Below are 20,413 nucleotides of genomic sequence, written 5' to 3' on the forward strand. Positions count from 1 at the left end.
CAAAGAACCCAGGTGACAGAGCCCACTGGATGCTCCAGCCTCTCCGACAAATGGGACTGGACAAACTAGAGGAGTCCAAACCCAGGCGCTTTTGATTTCTTTATCAATTGGGCTGAAATGGTTCCATCTCTTGTCACAGACCAAGCTGCAGTAGAAAGTGTTCTGCATTCCCCCAGTTGATAGCTTCATTTTTCACATGGCTGGCTCCAAGCCAGATCTCTCACTGGCCACCTTACAGGGGGAGACAAAGCTGTAGCTGGTTACTGACCATCTTGACCTTGTTCCAAGCTCTGCGGTAGCTCTGCAAGGACATCTGCAGAAGTAAAAATGGAGACATAAGAAGCCAATGGCAAACTGCCATGGAGTAGATAATGTTTTCACCCCTTAGCTCACAGGGCATTTGAGTAGGTCCTGCCTCCCACGGCTTTCCTCTGAATACTGTATAGAAAGCACTGAGATCCCCCACAGCAGTTTATACTGGGATCTGAACCTGAATAACACTGAACTTTGGGGAATGCTGGATTCAGATCCCAGGGTGGATCTGACCCTTAATATTATTGGTATTACCCTAGTGCCTAGGAGCCCCATTCGGAACCAGGAACCAATGGTGCCAGGCGCTGTACAAACACAGAACAAAAAGCTGGTCCCTGCCCCAAAGACCCTACAATCTAAGTATGCAACGTAGGGCCATCTCTCTGTGTTAGAGAGAGAGAGAGTGTGTGTGTGTGTGTGTGTGATATTAGTAGGAACCTGCCCAGGTTTCATCACACTACTGCATATCTCAATTCACTGACTGTGAGGCGAGGGTTGCGTTTCAATACAGAGAACTCACCAGTAGGTACTAAACGGTTCCCCTTTATTGTTGTTTTCTTTCTACCCATCTCGCTGCGTAACAAGGCATGATCTAAGGCAATAGCTTCAGGATCCTTTTCCTAGCTTGGCGCCAGACTCACTGTGTGTCCTTGGGCAAGTCCCAACCTTTCTGTGCTTCAGTTTCTTCATCAGTAAAGTGGGCTGTGACGCTGGCAGACCAGGTACCAGCTCCTGCCAAGGCCCAGGGCGTCAGTGAACACTGACAAATGCGGCGCTACAAACCAGTCTGGTTAGTAGAGTTAAAATAGATCTCAGGGTTAGACTTTCCGGAATGCTTGTAGGATGCTGCATGTATTAATCCAACTTACAGTATCTGTCTCCCATGGTATAAAGCAGGGGTCGGCAACCTTTCAGAAGTGGTGTGCCGAGTCTTCATTTATTCACTCTAATTTAAGGTTCCGCGTGCCAGTAATACAGTTGAACATTTTTAGAAGGTCTCTTTCTAGAAGTCTATAATATATAACTAAACTATTGTTGTATGTAAAGTAAATAAGGTTTTTAAAATGTTTAAGAAGCTTCATTTAAAATTAAATTAAACTGCAGAGCCCCCCGGACCAGTGGCCAGAACCCGGGCAGTGTGAGTGCCACTGAAAATCAGCTTGCGTGCCGCCTTCGGCACACGTGCCATAGGTTGCCTACCCCTGGTATAAAGTTATATTGAGTGTTTGCATTGTAACCCTCTGCAATTGTGTAACTCACCAGACAGGAAGAGAACCATTAATTAAGGTAAAGTGCTCATCCTGCACACAAGATGGCCCATTGAAGGCAAATGAGGCATCCTGTAGCATCAAAGGACAGGTTTCAGAGTGGTAGCCATGTTAGTCTGTATCAGCAAAAACAAGGAAGAGTCCTTGTGGCACCTTAGAGACTAACACATTTATTTGGGCAAGATGTCAACTGTTGGGAATGGGCCACATCCACCCTAACTGAACTGGCCTCGTTAGCACTGACCCCCACTTGGTAAGGCAACTCCCATCTTTTCATGTGCTGTGTATTTATACCTGCCTACTGTATGTTCCACTCCATGCATCTGATGAAATGGGTTTTAGCCCACGAAAGCTTATGCCCAAATAAATTTGTTAGTCTCTAAGGTGCCACGAGGACTCCTCGTTGTTTTCATCACAGGACAGAGACATTGTTGATCGCATTCCTCACTCCCCCCAGGAAGCAGAGGCCTGTGCATGAACTCATCCCACCAGCTTGGATTCTGGAGTGAAAGGGATAAAAATCCCTGACAAGGAGGAACCATGTCTCTTTATATTGTCTGGACTCTGAGGGGCAAAACATAAGCAAGAGATCCCCATGCTGCTTGGCATGGGTCAGCCCTAAAGGACATAGAGAGCTGCTTATTACAGAAGCTCATATTACCGTTTAAAATCTAAGGGTACGTCCAGACTACCCGCCGTATCGGCAGGTAGCGATCGATTTATCGGGGATCGATATATCGCGTCTCGTTAAGACGCGATATATCAATCCCCGAACGCGCTCCCTGTCGACGCCAGAACTCCACCGGAGCGAGCGGCGGTAGCGGAGTCGACAGGGGAGCCGCGGCCGTCCATCCCGCACAGTGAGGACCCAAGGTAAATCGATCTAAGATACTTCGATTTCAGCTATGCTATTCACGTAGCTGAAGTTGCATATCTTAGATCAATCCCCCCCTAGTGTAGACCAGCCCTAAGACTGTGTGTGCTTCTTGTTTTAACCTTGTTGTCAATAACTCCCATTTCTTTTCTTAGTTAATAAATATTTAGTTAGTTAGTGACAGGATTGGCTACAGGCGTTGTCTTTGCGTTGAGATCTGAGTACAACTGGCCTGGGATATGTACGGCCTGAATATTGTTGGGATTTTTGGTGGAAAGTGACTGCGACGCTGTATGGAATATGGGAGACACGTTATGATATTCTGGATGCCAATATTGTAAAATTGCAATGAATCGTGCCAGATATGCCGTGTGAAGCGTCTGCAAAAATGTTACAATTTGCCAAGTCTGATCATCTTGTTTATATGTTTGTATCACCTTTGTGCTATGAGTTATAGATATGTAGGGTATAGCTGTATTTCCAAGCTTGTGCTGTGTTGCTGGGTGACACTCCCAGACAGATTGGCATCTGCCCTGCCTAGCCTGCTTGATGGCCCATCAAGGGACTTCAACTGAAAGGAACCAGGGAAGACACCTTATGAGTGAGCAGCAAAGCCTGTGCACAGAGAAGTCTAAGGCTTCCATGCCATGTGCTGGGCAGTTTTTGTTTGGAACAAAGGAAATAAGAGCCACATGGCAAAAGACTATAAAAGGCAACTGCATCATCTCCATTTTGTCTTCATTCCTGCTTCTTACCTCTGCAGGAACTTTGCTACAAACGGAAGCTCTGAACAAAGGACTGAATATACTGTACCTGTGGATGTGTTCCAGAGGGACTTTTAAGCCAGCAAACTCACCAAGAATCTGATGTATGGCCTTTGAAGTCTTTGTATGTGTGTGACCGCTTTACTATTTAACATCTCTCTTCTTGTTCTTTCTTTTCTCTTTATAATAAACCTTTAGTTTTAGATACTAAAGGACTGGCTGGCAGTGTGGGATTTAGGGTAAGCTCCAACCCAATATTGACCTGGCAATGTGGCTGGCCCTTTGGGGGTCACAAGAACATTTTGTATAGTGAGAAGAGTTTTTAAAGAACTCCTCACCTTACTGCACCTAGGGGCTGATTGGGAGCCAGAGAACTGGAATGCAAGAAAGGGGGCTGTGTGATTTCTTTTTTTGCTTCTTGATAACAAGTGTGGGGGATCAGGAGCACGGTTTGGGACTGGTTGGGGAGTTTAACATCAGTGTCACCTACCAGTCTCAGGAGTATCTACTCTCCTCTTTGCAGCCTGCCTTGACCTTGACATTTTCAGTGAGGCCTGCCCCAGGCACCCCGGGGGACAGTGACTATCTATCACATAATCCAGTTTGCCTGGGTGGCAAGATAAACTGGAATGCCCAAGGCGACTGTCTGTGACTCCATGGTAAGGCTGTTACAGCGCTTTAGGAATTCACACTTGTTACTGTGTTGGTGAAATCTAATTATAGAACATACCACCAATTTGGGGTGTGTCTGCCCTGCTTTTTGACCATCTGCCCTGAGGTTGGCACTCCCAGTCATAGCCGCCCCAGCCAGCGTGACATAGGGATAACGATTAGTCACTGATAGTGAATGCTTGTAAAGTGCTTGGAGCGTGTTACAGTAAGATGATCAGAAATCAGCTCCAAAACATTTTCAAACAGTCACGAGCGTGGGTGTTTGAAAAGGCCCAAACTGGTTCCATGGGCAGAGGTGAGACGTTTACACTGCTGCTCTTCTGTATTTGATAGTTGTTAAAAAGGTCACGATAATAACAACTGGATGATGCTTCCTATTAACTCACTAATAACCAGGTCCTGGCTTAAAACCCCTTGGGTTCAACTGTGAGACCCACTCTGTCCTCTGAATACATTCAGTTCAGCCTCTGACACCATCGCTGCTTTGTAAACAGGAAGCTCGTCGAGTTGTTCAATTACACTGTAGTTAAAACCACAACTAAAATCGCCCACTCATGCTGCAAAGCAACAGACCCCTTCACCATAATCGCATGAACGTGGGTGGGCACAGACAGGTGCCCTCTGAAGTTAAACCCCAGCTGTGTACAGGGAAGGACACAGACACTGTCTATGCGCAGCTACAGACTCCGGGAGTTCTTGTCTTACTGTACCTCGGCGATCTCCACCTTCCTCTCCCAGATCTTAATATTGTTTTCCAGGTCATAGATGGCCATCTTCTGATTGACATACTTCACCACTGGAGGCACTCTGTAATCTGAGAGCTGCTGCCGTAGCTGCTTATTCACACTCTCTGCTTTGGCTCGCTCCTGAAAGAGGAAAAGGAGCCGGGGCAGGTAGATTAGGTGGGATTTTGCTTTCTGCAAAGCCGCAATTTGGAAAAAAGCCAAACCCATCCCCCTAAAACGGCAGGTCGAGCGATTAAACTGTGCAGAATGCAGCTGCTATTAGCGTTCCGGTTTTCTGTCTGCCAGGGGCACTCCGGAGCTGCTTGAACTCACTGGGCCCTCCCTGCTGCTACCGCCTGGGACAGTGGAGTGGCACAAAACCCAGCCGGGGCCCCCCTTAGAGGGGGAAGGGCAGTGCCTCTAAAAAGAGGAAGGATATTAAATGCAGGAAGCTATGCCAAAGCTAGGTGCCTATAGTTAAAATCCAAACTCCATCCTTCAGCACCTCAAGTGAGAGCTGGTTTTCACAGCACCACTAAACCCTCTATATGCATCCGAAGAAGTGGGCTGTAGCCCACGAAAACTTATGCTCTAATAAATTTGTTAGTCTCTAAGGTGCCACAAGTACTCCTGTTCTTTTTACTAAACCCTCTGACTTCAATCAAAGCTGCAGGTACACAGCCTTTCTGGTACCAGGGCACTTGCCTGCAGGTGCCTGAATGGAAATTTCACAGCATAACTTTAGACACCCAGCTTCTAGTATTACAATTAACTATATTGTAATATTCCTTTGCTAATTACATACCTAATAGACAATTTATGATATTATTATGAGCATCTCTTATTTGTATGGGGTTGTGTCTAGGAGCCCTAATGGGAGATCAGTCCCCACTGTGCTAGGTGCTGTACAAACCCAGCACAAAAAGACAGTCTCTGCCTCGAAGAGCTTCTGATCTAAGTATCAAGTATCAGAGGGGTAGCCGTGTTAGTCTGAATCTGTAAAAAGCAACAGAGGGTCCTGTGGCACCTTTGAGACTAACAGAAGTATTGGGAGCATAAGCTTTCGTGGGTAAGAACCTCACTTCTTCAGATGCAAGACTGAAGAAGTGAGGTTCATACCCACGAAAGCTTATGCTCCCAATACTTCTGTTAGTCTTAAAGGTGCCACTGGACCCTCTGTTGCTTTGATCTAAGTATGTGGCCAAGTTAACACAGCTTTGAGAATCTTCATTCCTTCATCTCCTGACTTTTGTGTTTTAAAGTCCCTCCCGACTGCTGCCGGAATGAAAATAACTCCCATTGCTACGTCAGTGAAGGGCAGCTTACAAAGAGCCGTGGGGCCAGATTGTGATCCCATCAATATAACTCAAGAGTAACTCCGCTGAGGTCAATAGAGTTACCAAGGGTGCAAAACAAGGGTGTGATCAGAACTGGGTCAACTGACTTGAATGGAATTACTCCAGCCTTACGCCCGTGGAACTGGGATCAAAATGTGGGTGTAATTCAATACCAGCCTCATTTACTTCTATGCAGTAACCCAGTGTTAGAAAATCTTAAAAGAAATGGTCTCGTAACATGAAATTTCTGGATTAAAAAAACGAGTAAACCCACAATCCCAGTATGGATTGTTTCTGATGTTCCTACTACCTCCTCCACCAGGATGGTTTCCCTTTCCATCTTCTCCAGCGCCTCCTTCCTCTGGGAGATATCTTTCATCAGGCGGGCGGATGTTGCGGTGGTGTTCTGCAGCTTTCTCTGAAACAGCACAATGCGGTAAAGTCAGCGAGCCCAAAAGAGGGCAACAGCTCATCAGTGACCATGGAAGGCTGGAGTCCCTTTACTCGCTACACCGTCAAGCTTTATCTCGAGCTGGCCTTCTGGGACTCCGCTCCCTACTGCCACTTCGTCGTAGAATGCATTGATCAACGTGCCATCTCATTTCTGAGTTTCCCTTGTAGATGGCAGCCTCAGGATCTAACCTTTGTTTAACACGTTCTAGCATGATGTTACTTGGTAGCAGTGGGGCCTGTGTTCTAATATTGCGAGAGGCAGAGCTACTGCTGCAGCCCAACGTTTCTTACTCCGGAAAAAAGGAAAGGAAAAATCTTTCCCCTGCCCTTTCCCAGTGTAGTTTAACAATAACTCGGGGGAAGATTTCCAAAGGAGTAAAGCATCCAGAACCATTGACTGTCGGTGGGAGTTGCACATGCCTGTGAAAATCTCCCCCTTGGTTTATAAGGTAGCCATACCCAGGGATCCGAAAATATGCAATGGACTCACAAGCTCTTCATTTTTCCTCCCGCAGAGGTGCAGCCAGCTCTGGGGTGGGATGCAATAACCCCGCTGGAGGCAGGAGTGGAGGGGAAGAGAAAGGTGCACTGGAAATGCCTAAGGTGTTATTTTCCCCAGGATACTATGCCCAATATGCCAACTCTTGCAAAAACTGCCATGGGATGAACCTTTAATGGCCACATCCCTCTTTTTTATATTACAGCTGAGAGACAGAATGTGTGGCAGCACAGTGCCCCAACCTTAGTACTGACTCAGAGAGGAGGAGTCCGCCTAATGAGTCACTTCCACCACCTGCAGCAGCACCTGGATTTTTCTTGAAGATCACCCGTCCAAGGACTGGGTAGTCTTAACCCTGCGTAACTGACGAGATCACAGCTGCAAGGATACACAAAGGTCTCTAGGTAGGTCAATGCTAAGGTTACTGCTTACAGCCCTGTGAGACAAAATAACCACACTGCAATGTTTGCAGCTTTGCACCATCACATGTGGATACAGGGCCGGCCCTAGACATTTTGGTGCCCTACGCAGCCCCCCATGGGGGGGGGGGGGGGGGGGGGGGAAGAGGGCTGGCCCCAGGCCTCCGCGGGGGGGCAGGAGCAGCCTTGGGGGACAGGGAAACTGCCCCCACCCCAGCACAAGCCAGCAGAGCATGTTGGGGCTGGGTCGCTCCGCTTCCTGCCGCCTGGTGATTGCAGGGCGGGCCCGACCCTGCACTCACCAGGCGACGGGAAGTGGAGTGACCTGGCCCCAGCCCCAGCCCCAGAACCAGCCCGCTCCGCTCTGCTCCCCTGGCTCCCAGCCTTGGGACTTGGGGGACAGGGCGGAACTGCCCCCCAGCACTCATTGGCGGGGCAGCTGGGAGCCGGCGGGGCGGAGTGGAGTTGGCTAGGGCCGGGTCACTCCACTTCCCACCACGCAGTGAGTGTAGGCCCGACCCCTGCTGCAGTCCCCCGGGATATAGCTCAGGGGAAGAGGTGAAGTGGGGGCAGAGCAGGGGCGGAGGCTTTGGGGAAGAGGTGGGGCGGGGCTATGGGGGCGGGGCAGAAACAGGGGCAGCTTTTCTGGCCGGCTCAGCCAGCCGGGGCATCAGGCCAGCCGCAGGAGCAGCACGCAGCTGTGTAGGGCACCAGGAAATCTGGGACAATTTGGTTTCAGAGTAGCAGCCGTGTTAGTCTGTATCCGCAAAAAGAAGAACAGGAGGACTTGTGGCACCTTAGAGACTAACAAATTTATTAGAGCATAAGCTTTCGTGGACTACAGCCCACTTCTTCGGATGCTTATAGAATGGAACATATATTGAGGCTATCAATATATGTTCCATTCTATAAGCATCCGAAGAAGTGGGCTGTAGTCCACGAAAGCTTATGCTCTAATAAATTTGTTAGTCTCTAAGGTGCCACAAGTACTCCTGTTCTTCTTTTTTTGGGACAATTTGGTGCCCCAAATTTCCTGGTGACCTACACAGCTGCGTAGTTTGCGTATGGGTAAGGACGGCCCTGTGTGGATGCCACAAAACGCACATCAGGAGGATGTATCGAACACACCCTAGCAGCCACAGCGAATGTAAGGATCTTTATAGGCAGGCAAATCCATCAACAAGGGAACAGTTCCAAAAATTCCAGGGCAGGTGCCAACTCCCAGCCCCCACCTGCTGGAATGTATATCGCAGGCAAGCCAGGGAGCTGTTAAGCAGGAATAAAAATGCCTCTGATTGAAAGAGATGGCCTGGAAATAGAGTGCGTGTGAGAGAGAGGGACAGTGTTAAGCACCCCCCCCCCCCCCCCCCGCTTACCCTGCAGGAGATAAAGAGAATGCAGGTGCCATGGGCTTGACTCACTTTGTAGGAATTGAGGATTTGAAGAGTGTTTCCCGCTGTCAGTTTTAGCTGTAGCAGGTCCCGGTTCCTCTCATCAATCTTCTCCAGAAACTGAGCGTTCTCAATCTTCAGCTGCTGGAAATCAACCTCATGGAGTGCCTCGCCCATCTCTTCCTTCTGTAAGCCAGCAAAGACACAGAGGCTGATGATCACTGAGCTGAGGCTAAATGCCACAAAATAGGGCTTTGCTCTGTGGGGACAGCAAGCGGGGGGCTCCTAAAGGATGGAATCCTCAACCCAACCTGGCTGGGCTGCTAACTCAGGGAATGGGGAGGAGTAGGGGACATAACCTGCTGCTCCCTTCTTAATCTGGGTTTCCGTTCAGTGGATCCATGCAATGCCTGACCCCAGCACCACTGGCTATTCTCCTGCGACACCCACATGACCCCTTCCAGGAGGAGCTGCAAAAATCCACCCAAGATCTTCTCCCTAGCACAAAAAGGTGCAAATTCCCACTCTGCAGGATCTCTGCTGCGGTCACCCTGCACAACCTTCTCACAGGTATTAAGCTGCTTTGGGGCCTGCCTCGAACATACAAGAGGTGCTCTAGGTTGGGGCCTTTTCTTAATAAACTCAGAGATTACTACAGTCTCTGCCAATCACAGGAATTAAGATTAGAAGCAGAGAAACTACACAGAAACATTAGACCCCCCTGTCTGGGTGAGCCCCTGAAATCTCCCTGCCTGCCTGCACTGAGCTGCCATTGGCCCCTTTCATTTTCAACGGGCTGCAGCTTCCCCGTTTCTCTTCAGTCTTTACACACCTGCTTGAGTTGCAGCTGCAACTTTTTCTTCTGCACTTTGAGAGAATCATTTTTCAAACGCAATTTTTCTTTCGTTGCATCCTAAAAAAGACACCGGGATATACTGTCATGGTCATGGCTCTCTCTCCGGTGGGGCCCAACGTGAGAGAGCCCCCGGGCTCCACTTCTTGTCGTGACGCTCCCGTTCTTCCAAGCCACGGTGTAACTTTCATGACACTTTGTCACTAGCCAGAAAAGGAGGGGAGGCAGCCCCCACACGAGGCTGTCGGTCACGCCCCTCTATATAAATCAATCAATAAGAAATGCTCCGACAGCAACCGGGACAGCACCCTGCCCCAAATCCCACATACCTCAGCCGTGTAACTCCTCCAACCTCCACTAGGGTGTGCATAGGTGAGCTATGCAGTCATTCACGTACAAGTCTCCTGTGTCATAGCTGGACATGTCATTGGTGAGCCCCCAAGCTGGCTTCTAATGCACTACTGTAACAGTGAATTGCAAGGTAAAGGGAGATATCCAAACAGACCTGCCAAGGTAGGTGTACGTATGGCCCAAAACGTGGGAGAGATTATTCATGGATCAGGATTTTGCCTAAACTATTTAGCCTGGTATATAATGAATGTATAAATACACAACTCTGAACTGACCCTGTAGTGGTTCTTCTCCTCAAGATATCTCAGCACCTTCTCAGAAGCTATGACACTCCCTTTCTTCTTGGATATCGTTTGGATAATGTCTTTGTTAAAGTTGCACATGGCTTTCTTAATATCAGCCCACCGAATATCTGCTTCTTCCATGACGGCCTGTAGAATCGAAGTCACATTATAGTAAAGAGATGTCATCTCCCATTCGTTTTTTGGGCCTTGGGGTGGAGAACAACACATAGGAATGGTGGGACAAGTTCTCTGTTGGCATAAATCCATTGACGTCAGTGAATTTTGCCCTATTTGCCCTGTGGCAATGATGTTTTGGTAATAATATCTATCTCTCATTCATTGAAGAACAAGAAAAGCAAAACATCTACCGTACTTGAGTTTCAGGGTTAATCAGTTCTGCCTTGACTTGCAAATATCTCCAGATCTACCAAGTCTGAAGGAATGGTTGTGTTCAAAACGCCACTTTTGATAAGAACATATGAATGTTCAGTATGATACAAAAACAACAAGAAGTCCTATGCTGTGTATTTATACCTCCCTACTTTATGTTCCACTCCATGCATCCGATGAAGTGGGTTTTAGCCCACGAAAGCTTATGCCCAAATAAATGTGTTAGTCTCTAAGATGCCACAAGGACTCCTTTTTGCTTTTGCTGATACAGACTAACACGGCTACCACCACTCTGAAACCTGTCAGGATGATACAGTTAGGTTCTAACCATTTAGCTTAATCAAAGGGCTTCTATTTCACTCTCCCAACACAGAAGTGGGTGGGATGAAAGAAAAGAAAGATGCCTTTACAGTGTAGAAGAAGCCCTTCCAAATTGATTTGTGTTGATGTTCTGGATTAGGAATCCAGGCAGCATTGCCATTTAAAGACCTCTTTGCAATTTTTAGGGACCTCAAAAAACAAACCCTTATTGGGTGAAGGGGCACATGGATCGGCAGATCTGACACTCGCGGCGCTGTATCAAGCAAACCTGCCTACTCAGTTAAGCAAAGGTGATTCTTTAAAATCCCAACGTTTCCTCTTCTGAACTACGAGGTATGGCAAGTAAGCAACTCCTGGCATAGATTGTGAGATGAATCTCAGTGTAAAAATCAGAGTATTTCCATTGATTTAAATGGTGTTACTCTGGTATCACATCAGTGTGAGATCAAAATTCTGGCCCTTTATCATTAGTGAAGCACAACAGCCCTTCTGCCCCCGAGCCTGGCCCTCAGATTCGGGCAAGTCTGTGACCCTGAAGTTAGGAAAAAACACCGGGTAACACTTGTAAACTGGGTAAAACTGACAGAGTCATTGAGACAAAATACGGAAGCCCAACGTGCCATTTTTAGAGCAGGACCAGCCTCTCTTTATAGCAGCAGCCCTGCACCTCCTGTTGCCTCCTGAGAAGTTGCTGTTGCCCAGTAACTCTAAGCTCACAGAGGAGCGGTCACAGCATTTAGCAGCACACATGCTACGTGTTGGCATGATGACATTCCAGCCCCTTCGTTCTTTGTGCAGCGTAAAGAAGCCGATACGCAAACTGGAGGGTAATAACGCAATGGAATGCCACCATGACAAATGATCTAATGGGGGCATGAGGCAAGTGTTTGGTGCCCCTGTAGTTTTTGTCCTTACCAAGGATCATAAACACCCTGAGCAGCTGTTGCAGCTGAGAGAATCTGTCTTAGTTCATCTACCAGCTCTTGCATCATAGAATATCAGGGTTGGAAGGGACCTCAGGAGGTCATCTAGTCCAACCCCCTACTCAAAGCAGGACCAATCCCCAACTTGCATCCTCCAAGGCAGTCAAAGAAAAAACCCTAAAGCTAAATAAATCATACTAACCTTCCTCGCTGGGTTAGCAATTTATAGGCATCTAAGAGAAATTAACACATTTCTCTAGCAAATTATCTTCCTCAGAGGAACTACCCTTTCTTCATAGCATAAGGGCTGTGAGGCTAAAAAGAGGTAGGACAAATGAGGTTACTAACTACACCAGGGATTCTACAGCTCATGGAAGGCTGTACCTGGTAGTTTTGTATAATCCGTTCAGAATCCCCCTTGGTCCGCTGAATTTCTTCCTTTGTCTCATCCAGCTCCCGCTGCGCTAGATCATTCTTCTGCTCCACTGTCAGGCCTATAAAACGATCTGCTGCAGCGCGGGATTTAGATTTACGTCTGGCACGTGTCTGCAATCCGGAGAAACAAAGGACTGAAGGAGCAAGTAGATAGCGACAGAACCCATTCAAAGTGGTCGCCATTAAAAAGTCAATATTTGCCAACGGTTACCGTATTTTCCCTGTACTTAGAATAGGAAATAACCACGGTGACTGTGAGGGATCTGTAGACACATGATGGGCCTGATTCTCATTTACGCTTAGGGTATGTCTTCACTGCAGGCACTTACCCGCGTGTTGCTCCAACTCCCATCCGCTACACACACAAAACTCTCTCACCCAAGTTCGGTGGTGCTTTCAACCTGGGCTAGTAGGCTAAAGTTTGAGGGAGGCTTTCACGTGAGCAGGTAGTGCACCCACTTTGCAGTGATGAGGCCAACTAAATCCCTCGGGTGCTGATACTCCTTCAATGTCTTCCCACAATTCCCCCCGGGTATCCAGAAGGACAGACAAGTTCTCCCCAAATTCACAGAGCAGCTCAGCGCACTGCAGCACAAAGACACCTGGGATGTGCCCCCAGAAGTCCCAGCGACGTACAGGTGGGTGCAGAACAAGTGAGGACCCAGTAACTCAGACGGGGCTCTGCAGTGTGATTGCTCACACTTGGGCTACCCTAACCCAGGTGCCCATCATCTGAGTTAACTCTGCATTGATGCCAGACCCAGAGCAGCAGCATAAAGGGGCCTTAAAAAGGGTGTAAATTAGCAATGTAAATGAGAATCAGGCTCGTAGACAGTTTAGTAGTGGTGTCCATTTGTAGCCCCTTTTGGGCTGTTCTGATTGCTTTTTAAACTCCACCCCACCTGGGAAAGAGCTGCCAAAGAGGCTACCCCAGTCTCAGTTTGAGGCTTGGAGACGGTGCAATATCCCCCCAGGAAGGAGACCAGGGTGAGTGAGGAGTGCCCATAGAGCTCCCACCCCTTGAGTCATTGCTGAGAAGGTGAAACTCAAACACATGGATCACAGGCCACAGGGGCAAGTAAAGTGCTCGCTGGAGCACAAGAGGGAGAGTCTGGGAGAGGTCCTGTGGGTCCTGTCACAGATTTGATGTGTGGCCTCGGACAAGTCTCTTGATCTTGTCGTGCCTCAGTTTCCTGATTTGTGAAATGTGGATAAACCCATCTTACAGAAATTCATTAGTGCTTATAAATGATCTCTGGCCGGTGCCATGAAGGATAAAGTGTTATCGTATAAGAGAAAAGGGGAATGGGAAACTGAAAACTGGACTGGTCTTCAGACTGAATCCAGCTGCAGCAAGGGACAGCGCAAACCCTGATGCCTGCTAGAGCAGCGGCATCTCACCTCGAGTACGTGGTTAATTTCCTTCTAAGACATCCGAGCACTGTGGCTGTAAGGTTGAGAAGTTGCCTGGTAAACATCACTTTCCGACTCCACTCGCTTATTTTCAAATATTCCAGGGTACATTTCAAACTGGGTGAGATGCAAAGGGAAACCCACTGGATGTGTTTCTGGGTGACTGCTCCCCTTGTACCTCTTCTCACGCAAGCATTAAATGAGAATCCCAGCGAGAGGGAGGCGGCTGGATAGTCGGAGTCAAGCTGACAGGCAGACCCCGAAATGCTGCATTGCAAACAAGAAGTAACTATCGCTGTAGCTCTGTACAGTACCTGCCCCAGGTCCAGCGAGGATCCGTGTATATCTGGCAACAAATGGCTGACCAGATCCTTTGGCTCCATCTTGTTGTAGTATTTTTCAAACATTTCTGTCTCGACTTTGAAAATGGAGAGGGCATGGCTGCAAGGAGGTGGAGGTTGGCATGAGCACGCTCTGACTTTCAGGTATAAGAGACTATAGAGCATATGGTCAGTGTATGAAACCAGAGGGGAAACATAAGGCTCATAGCGGTGAAAATTTTAGGTGGGGCACCATAAACATCCAGAGATGCACACAAATGACTTGACTCTCTTCTTGATGCAACAGTGGGGTACATGAAAGAATCAGGCCCATGCTCATGAAAGCCCCAATCCCGTTCAAACTGAAATCCATGGAAGATTTGCTATGGACGTCAATGGGAGCTCAGGCTTTAGGGGAAGGGGACTTTGACTGCACCCCTTCAAATCTTCTGCTGGGGCAGCTGGGCTGATCTTTCATATACAGGATCTCTGCTGGTAGTCCTGATCCCAGTAAGGCGTTCCCAGCTGGAACAAGCAGCACCCACTGTGGAGCTGTCCCCAGCTGGTAAATCAACAGCTGTGAGTGACACATAGGGTGACCAGATGTCCCGATTTGATAGGGACAGTCCCGATATTTGGGAAATTTTCGTATATCGGCACCTATTACCCCCACCCCCGTCCCGATTTTTCACACTTTATATCTGGTCACCCTAGTGACACACACAATCGGGATGTAGATAAAGTAACTGATCTGATTTTCTCATGTTTCTGATTGGGGCCGAACCCAGAACATCCTTACAGAAGAACTGCCACTGGGCTCCTGTCAATTATCAAAAACCTCACCAGACTTAAAGGCTTTCTGATTGCATACAAGGCTCACACCTTTCTGAGGAGGCTGTGCTGAGACCACAGAAGTAACCCTCAATCCCCATGTGATCCATGACTTTTGTACAGCTCCACCCACCCACATCCCCAGTATATTTCCTCTCTATTACATTTGCTCCATCATTTTATTTCCAGCGAGTGACAGATGGAATCATCTACTGGGAACTCATTATAAAGGGAAGAAAATGTTTAGCAGATGGTTCCTGAACAGTCTGGAATGATGGACCTTGCTCACAAATACACACAAGATGCCTCCTTTACTATCAAATGCGTCACGATGCTTCGCCCTTCATCAGGGGGACAGGCACCCAAAGGCAGAGGGGTGGAAGCAGCTTCAAGCCTCGCACTGATCTACATAGAAAACATAACCCCAAAACCCCTCTCTCATCAGGGACAGAGGGCATTAAACCTGAGCCAAGCCTGTGCCAATATGAACAGACTGAGGGGGAAGAGGAGCATGTTATAATCCAGCTTTCTTGTGGATAGAGGATGGGGTTGTCAAACAGTCCTGCACATAAGGGCCATAGGGAAGGTATTGCCTCAGCCTGCCCTGATTATAAAGTCTGGGGGAGATCATATCTGAATAGGACCGTGCTCTGTGGAGTGGGAGTGTGGTGTGCCCAGCCCCCCGCCCCCCATGTGAGATTGGAAGCATAATGTACCCCCTATGAGAGCTGGGGGGGGTCCTGTGCCTAGTCCCCCAAGCGGGATCGGGGGCATTATAGACCCCCTATGAGAGCTGGGGGGCGCTGTGCCCACCCCCCATGTGGGACAGGGAGTATTTTGTACCCCCCTATGAGAGCTGGGGGGCGCTGTGCCCACCCACCCCCCATGTGGGATCGGGGTCATTTTGTACCCCCTATGAGAGCTGGGGGGCACTGTGCCCACCCCCCATGTGGGATAGGGAGTATTTTGTACCCCCCTATGAGAGCCGGGGGGCGCTGTGCCCAGCCCCCCCCATGTGGGATCAGGGGCATTTTGTACCCCCCTATGAGAGCTGGGGGGCGCTGTTCCCACCCACCCCCCATGTGGGATCAGGGGCATTTTGTACCCCCCTATGAGAGCCGGGGGGCGCTGTGCCCAGCCCCGTCCCGTACCTGGTCTCCTGCACCAGGGCCTCGAGCTGGGGCAGGGGCAGGGCTGCGAGCTCCTGGGACTCCGCGGTGCGGACGCTCTCCGAGTCCTCGTCCGCCATCGCTCCCCGGGGTTACCATGGCAGCGGGAGGCGGCGGCTCCGGGCTCCCGGCCCGCGCGGAACACTCGCCCCCTAGGCCGCCCGGGCTCTGGGTGCCCCGCTGCTCTCCCCCCCACCCCCAGCCTTGCTGCCCCCTTTGCCCCCCAACTCTTCTGCCCCCCCCCCCGAGCCCTGCCGTCCCTTTTACCCCAGGGGCCAGCTGCTGCCTCCTGTGCCCCCCCCCGAGCCCTGCTGCCCCCTGAGTCCTGATATCCCCCGGGACATGCTGCCCCCCTCCCCCGAGCCCTGCTGCCCCCTGAGTCCTGATATCCCCCGGGACATGCTGCCCCCCGGCCCCACCCTTGCTGCCCCCCTCCCCCGAGCCCTGCTGCCCCCTTTGCCCCACAGCGGCTGGTTGTTGGCCCCTGTGCCCCCGAGTCCTGCTGCTCCCATGTCCCCCAACTCTTCTGCCCCCCCCGAGCTCTGCCGTCCCTTTTACCCCCAGGGGCCAGCTACTGCCTCCTGTGCCCCCCCCCAGAGTCCTACTGCCCTGGTGCCCCCCAGAGTCCTGATATCCCCCGAGCCCTGCTGCCCCCCCCCCCCGCCCCCAGCCTTGCTGTCCCCCTCCCTTGAGCCCTGCTGCCCTGGTGCCCCCCAGAGTCCTGCTTCTCCCTGTGCCCCCCGAACCCTGCTGCCCCCCAGAGTCCTGATATCCCCCGAGACCTGCTGCCCCCCCCCCCCGCCCCCAGCCTTGCTGTCCCCCTCCCCTGAGCCCTGCTGCCCTGGTGCCCCCCAGAGTCCTGCTGCCTCCCCTCCCCACAGCTGGCTGCTGACCCCAGAGCCCTGCTTCTCCCTGTGCCCCCCAGAGCCCTGCTACCCCGTCCCCCAGCCCTCCCCAGCAGGCTGATTAGTGCTGTCTCTGGAGGGTCTGAGGAAGCTGAAAGGTCTTTTGGAACACTAGGTGTGCAGGGGAATGCAAAATCTCTCCCTCCGAAACCCACCTTTACACGCCCTGAGGAGAGACCCTTTGTATGCTAACCTACCCCCCTTCTGGAAACTCCAGTTCAAAGACCCCAGATCTGTGTCCAAAGGGAACTGAGCATGTTACCAGAGTGCTTGTTTTGAGCTGACCCACCAGGTGAGGTGTGAACAGACTGCATTTGCTAAAGTCCATGTGAGAGGATGAACTCTGGGGTGCTTAGAAGCATGCATGTGGGTTCCTTTGTTGTTTGTAATCTGCGTTCTTTGTAATGCTTCGTACCTTAAAAACAAAGCCGGCTTGCGTACACGGATCTGTATTAACTTATGTCTTATCCTTCTCTGAAGGGAAAGCATGAAGGTGTGCCAGGGCAGTCTATCCATGCTGGGAAGGCGGGGAACTGTCCAGCCTGGGAATACCCCGTCAGAAGGGAGAGAGATGAGGTCTCCACTCAAGAGAGGCAACAGCTGAGGAGCTGAAAGCCAAGAGTGGTGCCCTTGCTGAACCACTGAGGAGAAAGACAGGTGTAGTTGCCTGGAACTGTGACAACATCACCAAATATTGTAATACAGATAAAATCACAGTAGGTTTTGGGGAGTGAGAAATCTCAGTCCCATAGGATTTGCTCAAGGCCGTCAAAATCTTCTCAGGCACCAATGACCATTTGAAAGGCAGGGTCATCTAGGGGATAGGGTACTGGGCTGAGAGCCAGGATATCTAGGTGTATCTTATAAAAACCTTAGATCGTTAAAAAGTAAAGATTTGAAAAGTCCGGTGTATTTGTCACTGCTAATGCTTTGTTCGTTTTTGCAAATGCTTGAATAAGGAAAATCGGTGAAGTCAGTTTCACTTTTCATTGCAGTCACTTTCACTCCGATTCTTAGTCTTTGGGTTTCAGACACAGCAAGGGAATGTTGATGTGTTTAAAACAACCGTTTTCATGGGCATTTTAAAAAATGAATAAGTGGAAACATCTTTGCTGGGCGTAGATTTGAGAAGAGCTTGGTTTTACAGCACGTGGAGCCAAATTTACATTGACAGTGTTACATTTCCTGTGGCTTTCCTTCTGAAAGATCCCAAAGTGCTAAACGAATCCTGTACCACTGGGACCATCACATCATGTCCCACCTGGCTCCACCCCCCCCCAAGTCTCTGAGGGAGGAAATCTCCACAAGGACCCCCCTTGCAGAGCCCCTCCCTGATCTTTCCATTGCTCTCTGTTTTCATCCCACCCCAAGTGCTGAAACGTGGGACCTGTCACCCTCCCCGAATCCTCGCAGATCCATCAATGCAGAGGCTCTGAGCCTCCCCTGCTGTTCCAGCCTCCATTGCCCCTCCCCTCCCAAACACACTCTGCCCCCTGGCAGTATGGTTCCATTGGAGTCCCACTACCAGAGATTCCCTGGACTGTGGCTGCCCCAGGACCTCCCTCAAAACTGGGGTCCCACCACTAAAGGAGGCTCTGTGGAAGAGACAATAAGGTCCCAGATAGTGTGGCCATTTTTTGGGAAATCTGTGTGTGGCTAGAGCTGGGAAGATGGCAATACCTCAGCCCTGCCCCAACTAATCTCCAGCCCCTTCTCCAACAAAGTATCTTCTGTAAAGGTTTTTTTTTTTTTTTTGTGGGGGAATGGTGCTGGAACACACCTTATGTCTCCCCCACATTGGAATGGGGAGGTTTGGATATGAAAGGTCCCTAATGCACATAGGTTGGGGAGATGATCCCACCCTTGCAGTGGAAAGCAGCAGGCAGATTCACAGCGCAGTGTACAACAGGGGTAGAGGCAACTTTGAAGGCCAGATTTTCAGTGAGCAGAGACTCCAAGTTCACTTGCAAATACCCAGGTGTGGCTTCTCAGAATGAACACTGGCATGTGTTTAATAATCCTGTAAGTGGAGTTTAATGGAGATCTCTGGGTACTATTTCCTTTAGGGTCACATTTGCTCATGCTTTTGATACTTCCAGAAGCTCCCATATTAAATGTTTTCCTTTAACTTATCAGCATCGTCCAAAACCTCTGATCTGATCAGTGCCTTTGTAACACCCCAGTGGGATAGCTGCAGATCTGATGTAGCTGCCCGAGCTGAGGGGTCAGGTTCATTAACTTGGAGGCAATAGCAACCTCATAAACCTCTTTCTGTGGCCCACCCACTAGAAGGGGACAAAGACACACTTTATACCTGAATTCCACTTTGTGAGTGCAATTGCAGTATGTACGCACACAACTGCAGGTGTATGGATATGTGTGGACCTTGGATCTCTTTGTTTCAGACTATGGAGCTGATGTTTATTATGATACCGTTGCATCCAGTAGTAAAATGAAGGTAAAATGTCAAAGCCCAGTTCTGCAAACAGTTCCTCTTGTGTGTATGTCTACTGCCAGGAGCAATGGGTTTATGCATAAGAATAACTGTGTGCAGAATAGGCTCTAAGGCCCAGATCCTCAAACACATTTAGGTGCCTAGCTCCCAATGATTTAGGCACCTAACTACCTTTGAAGATCTGGGCCTGTGTCTCACCACTGTGATGTCACTGAATCAGATTCAAACTTGGGGTAAGCAGGTGCAAGGCCTTTCACTGCCGTTATGTTGAGTAGGAGGGCAGTGGCAGCACCAACAATGTGTTTGCAAGGTCAGTGTAAATAGACATCTCTGTCCTCCGCATGTAGCACAGTGACAAATTCATCCAACCCTATTGGAGTTGGGATACGTGATGTTAACCTATTTATATAACTACTGTAGGATCAGGACAGTGGCAACAGTCTCCCTATTTCTGGTCTGTTGCTAAAACTTGATTTATTGTGTCACAATTATGATCACATCATGTTTGCAGAGGAACCGAGCAAGGGTACTGCATATTCACAGAATGGCCAGAATATGTCAAAACCCATGTACAAAACAGATCTTAGGAATAATCAGATCGGATCCTTCAGCAAAGAAACAAGCTCTGTGGCCTCATTACTATTCCAGCAAGATGGCCACTTACTTGTGGTCTTATATCACTTATAGAGACTGGCTATGAATGTAACAAAGCTTTCTAAGATATGCTTTTTATAAAAAGGTTACGGGAGTGTGTGTGTGTGTGTGTGTGTCTATAGACATACAAAACAATTCATTTAAAAGTACATTAAGGTTGCAAAAATCAAACACTCAAAAATTAGGAAATGCCACAATTAAGCTGCCTGTGCAACCTTCATTTGTCCCTCTTGTCTTTAATTAATGATCAGATATTATTTTTTCAACAGGAACCCTACCTCATTCAGTGCACAGGATGGGCAGTGCTCAATTATTGAGCAGCTATTCTGTATTTTGTTTTATCCTCGTTGTTCAATGTGTGGCCCTATGCCTTATTTACTGCACACCATTCGAAC

At 49.2% G+C, this 20,413-nt stretch overlaps 1 protein-coding gene across 2 annotated transcripts; it reads right to left on the minus strand.

The window, feature by feature from the left end:
• Nucleotides 1–86: 86 nt before the first annotated feature.
• On the minus strand, nt 87–16,142 carry CFAP263 (cilia and flagella associated protein 263). Of its 2 annotated transcripts, XM_005309520.4 has the most exons (9): nt 15,987–16,131; nt 13,999–14,125; nt 12,221–12,382; nt 10,194–10,349; nt 9,547–9,627; nt 8,745–8,900; nt 6,263–6,370; nt 4,601–4,756; nt 87–313 (listed from the first exon to the last, which is right to left on the minus strand). In XM_005309520.4, the coding sequence occupies exons 1-9, from the start codon at nt 16,082–16,084 to the stop codon at nt 233–235; spliced, it is 1,125 nt and encodes a 374-aa protein (XP_005309577.2). In that variant the 5' UTR covers nt 16,085–16,131; the 3' UTR covers nt 87–232. The 2 variants fall into 2 exon arrangements, with proteins under 2 accessions (XP_005309577.2, XP_042707961.2); XM_042852027.2 differs by lacking the exon at nt 13,999–14,125 and having other exon boundaries at nt 15,987–16,142.
• Nucleotides 16,143–20,413: the final 4,271 nt, after the last annotated feature.

Source organism: Chrysemys picta, chromosome 14 (assembly GCF_011386835.1).
Source record: "Chrysemys picta bellii isolate R12L10 chromosome 14, ASM1138683v2, whole genome shotgun sequence".
Lineage (NCBI taxonomy): Eukaryota > Metazoa > Chordata > Testudines > Emydidae > Chrysemys > Chrysemys picta.

What these genes read in the sequence shown, in the direction of transcription:
- CFAP263 (XM_005309520.4), bottom strand. Translation starts at nt 16,084, where the DNA reads ATGGCGGACGAGGACTCGGAGAGCGTCCGCACCGCGGAGTCCCAGGAG. An exon ending in GGATTATACAAAACTACCAG is followed by an intron (nt 10,350 to 12,220) that starts GTACAGCCTTCC and finishes TCGATTCTACAG; the next exon opens with GCCGTCATGGAAGAAGCAGA. An exon ending in AAACCATCCTGGTGGAGGAG is followed by an intron (nt 4,757 to 6,262) that starts GTAGTAGGAACA and finishes TTCCTCTTTCAG; the next exon opens with GAGCGAGCCAAAGCAGAGAG.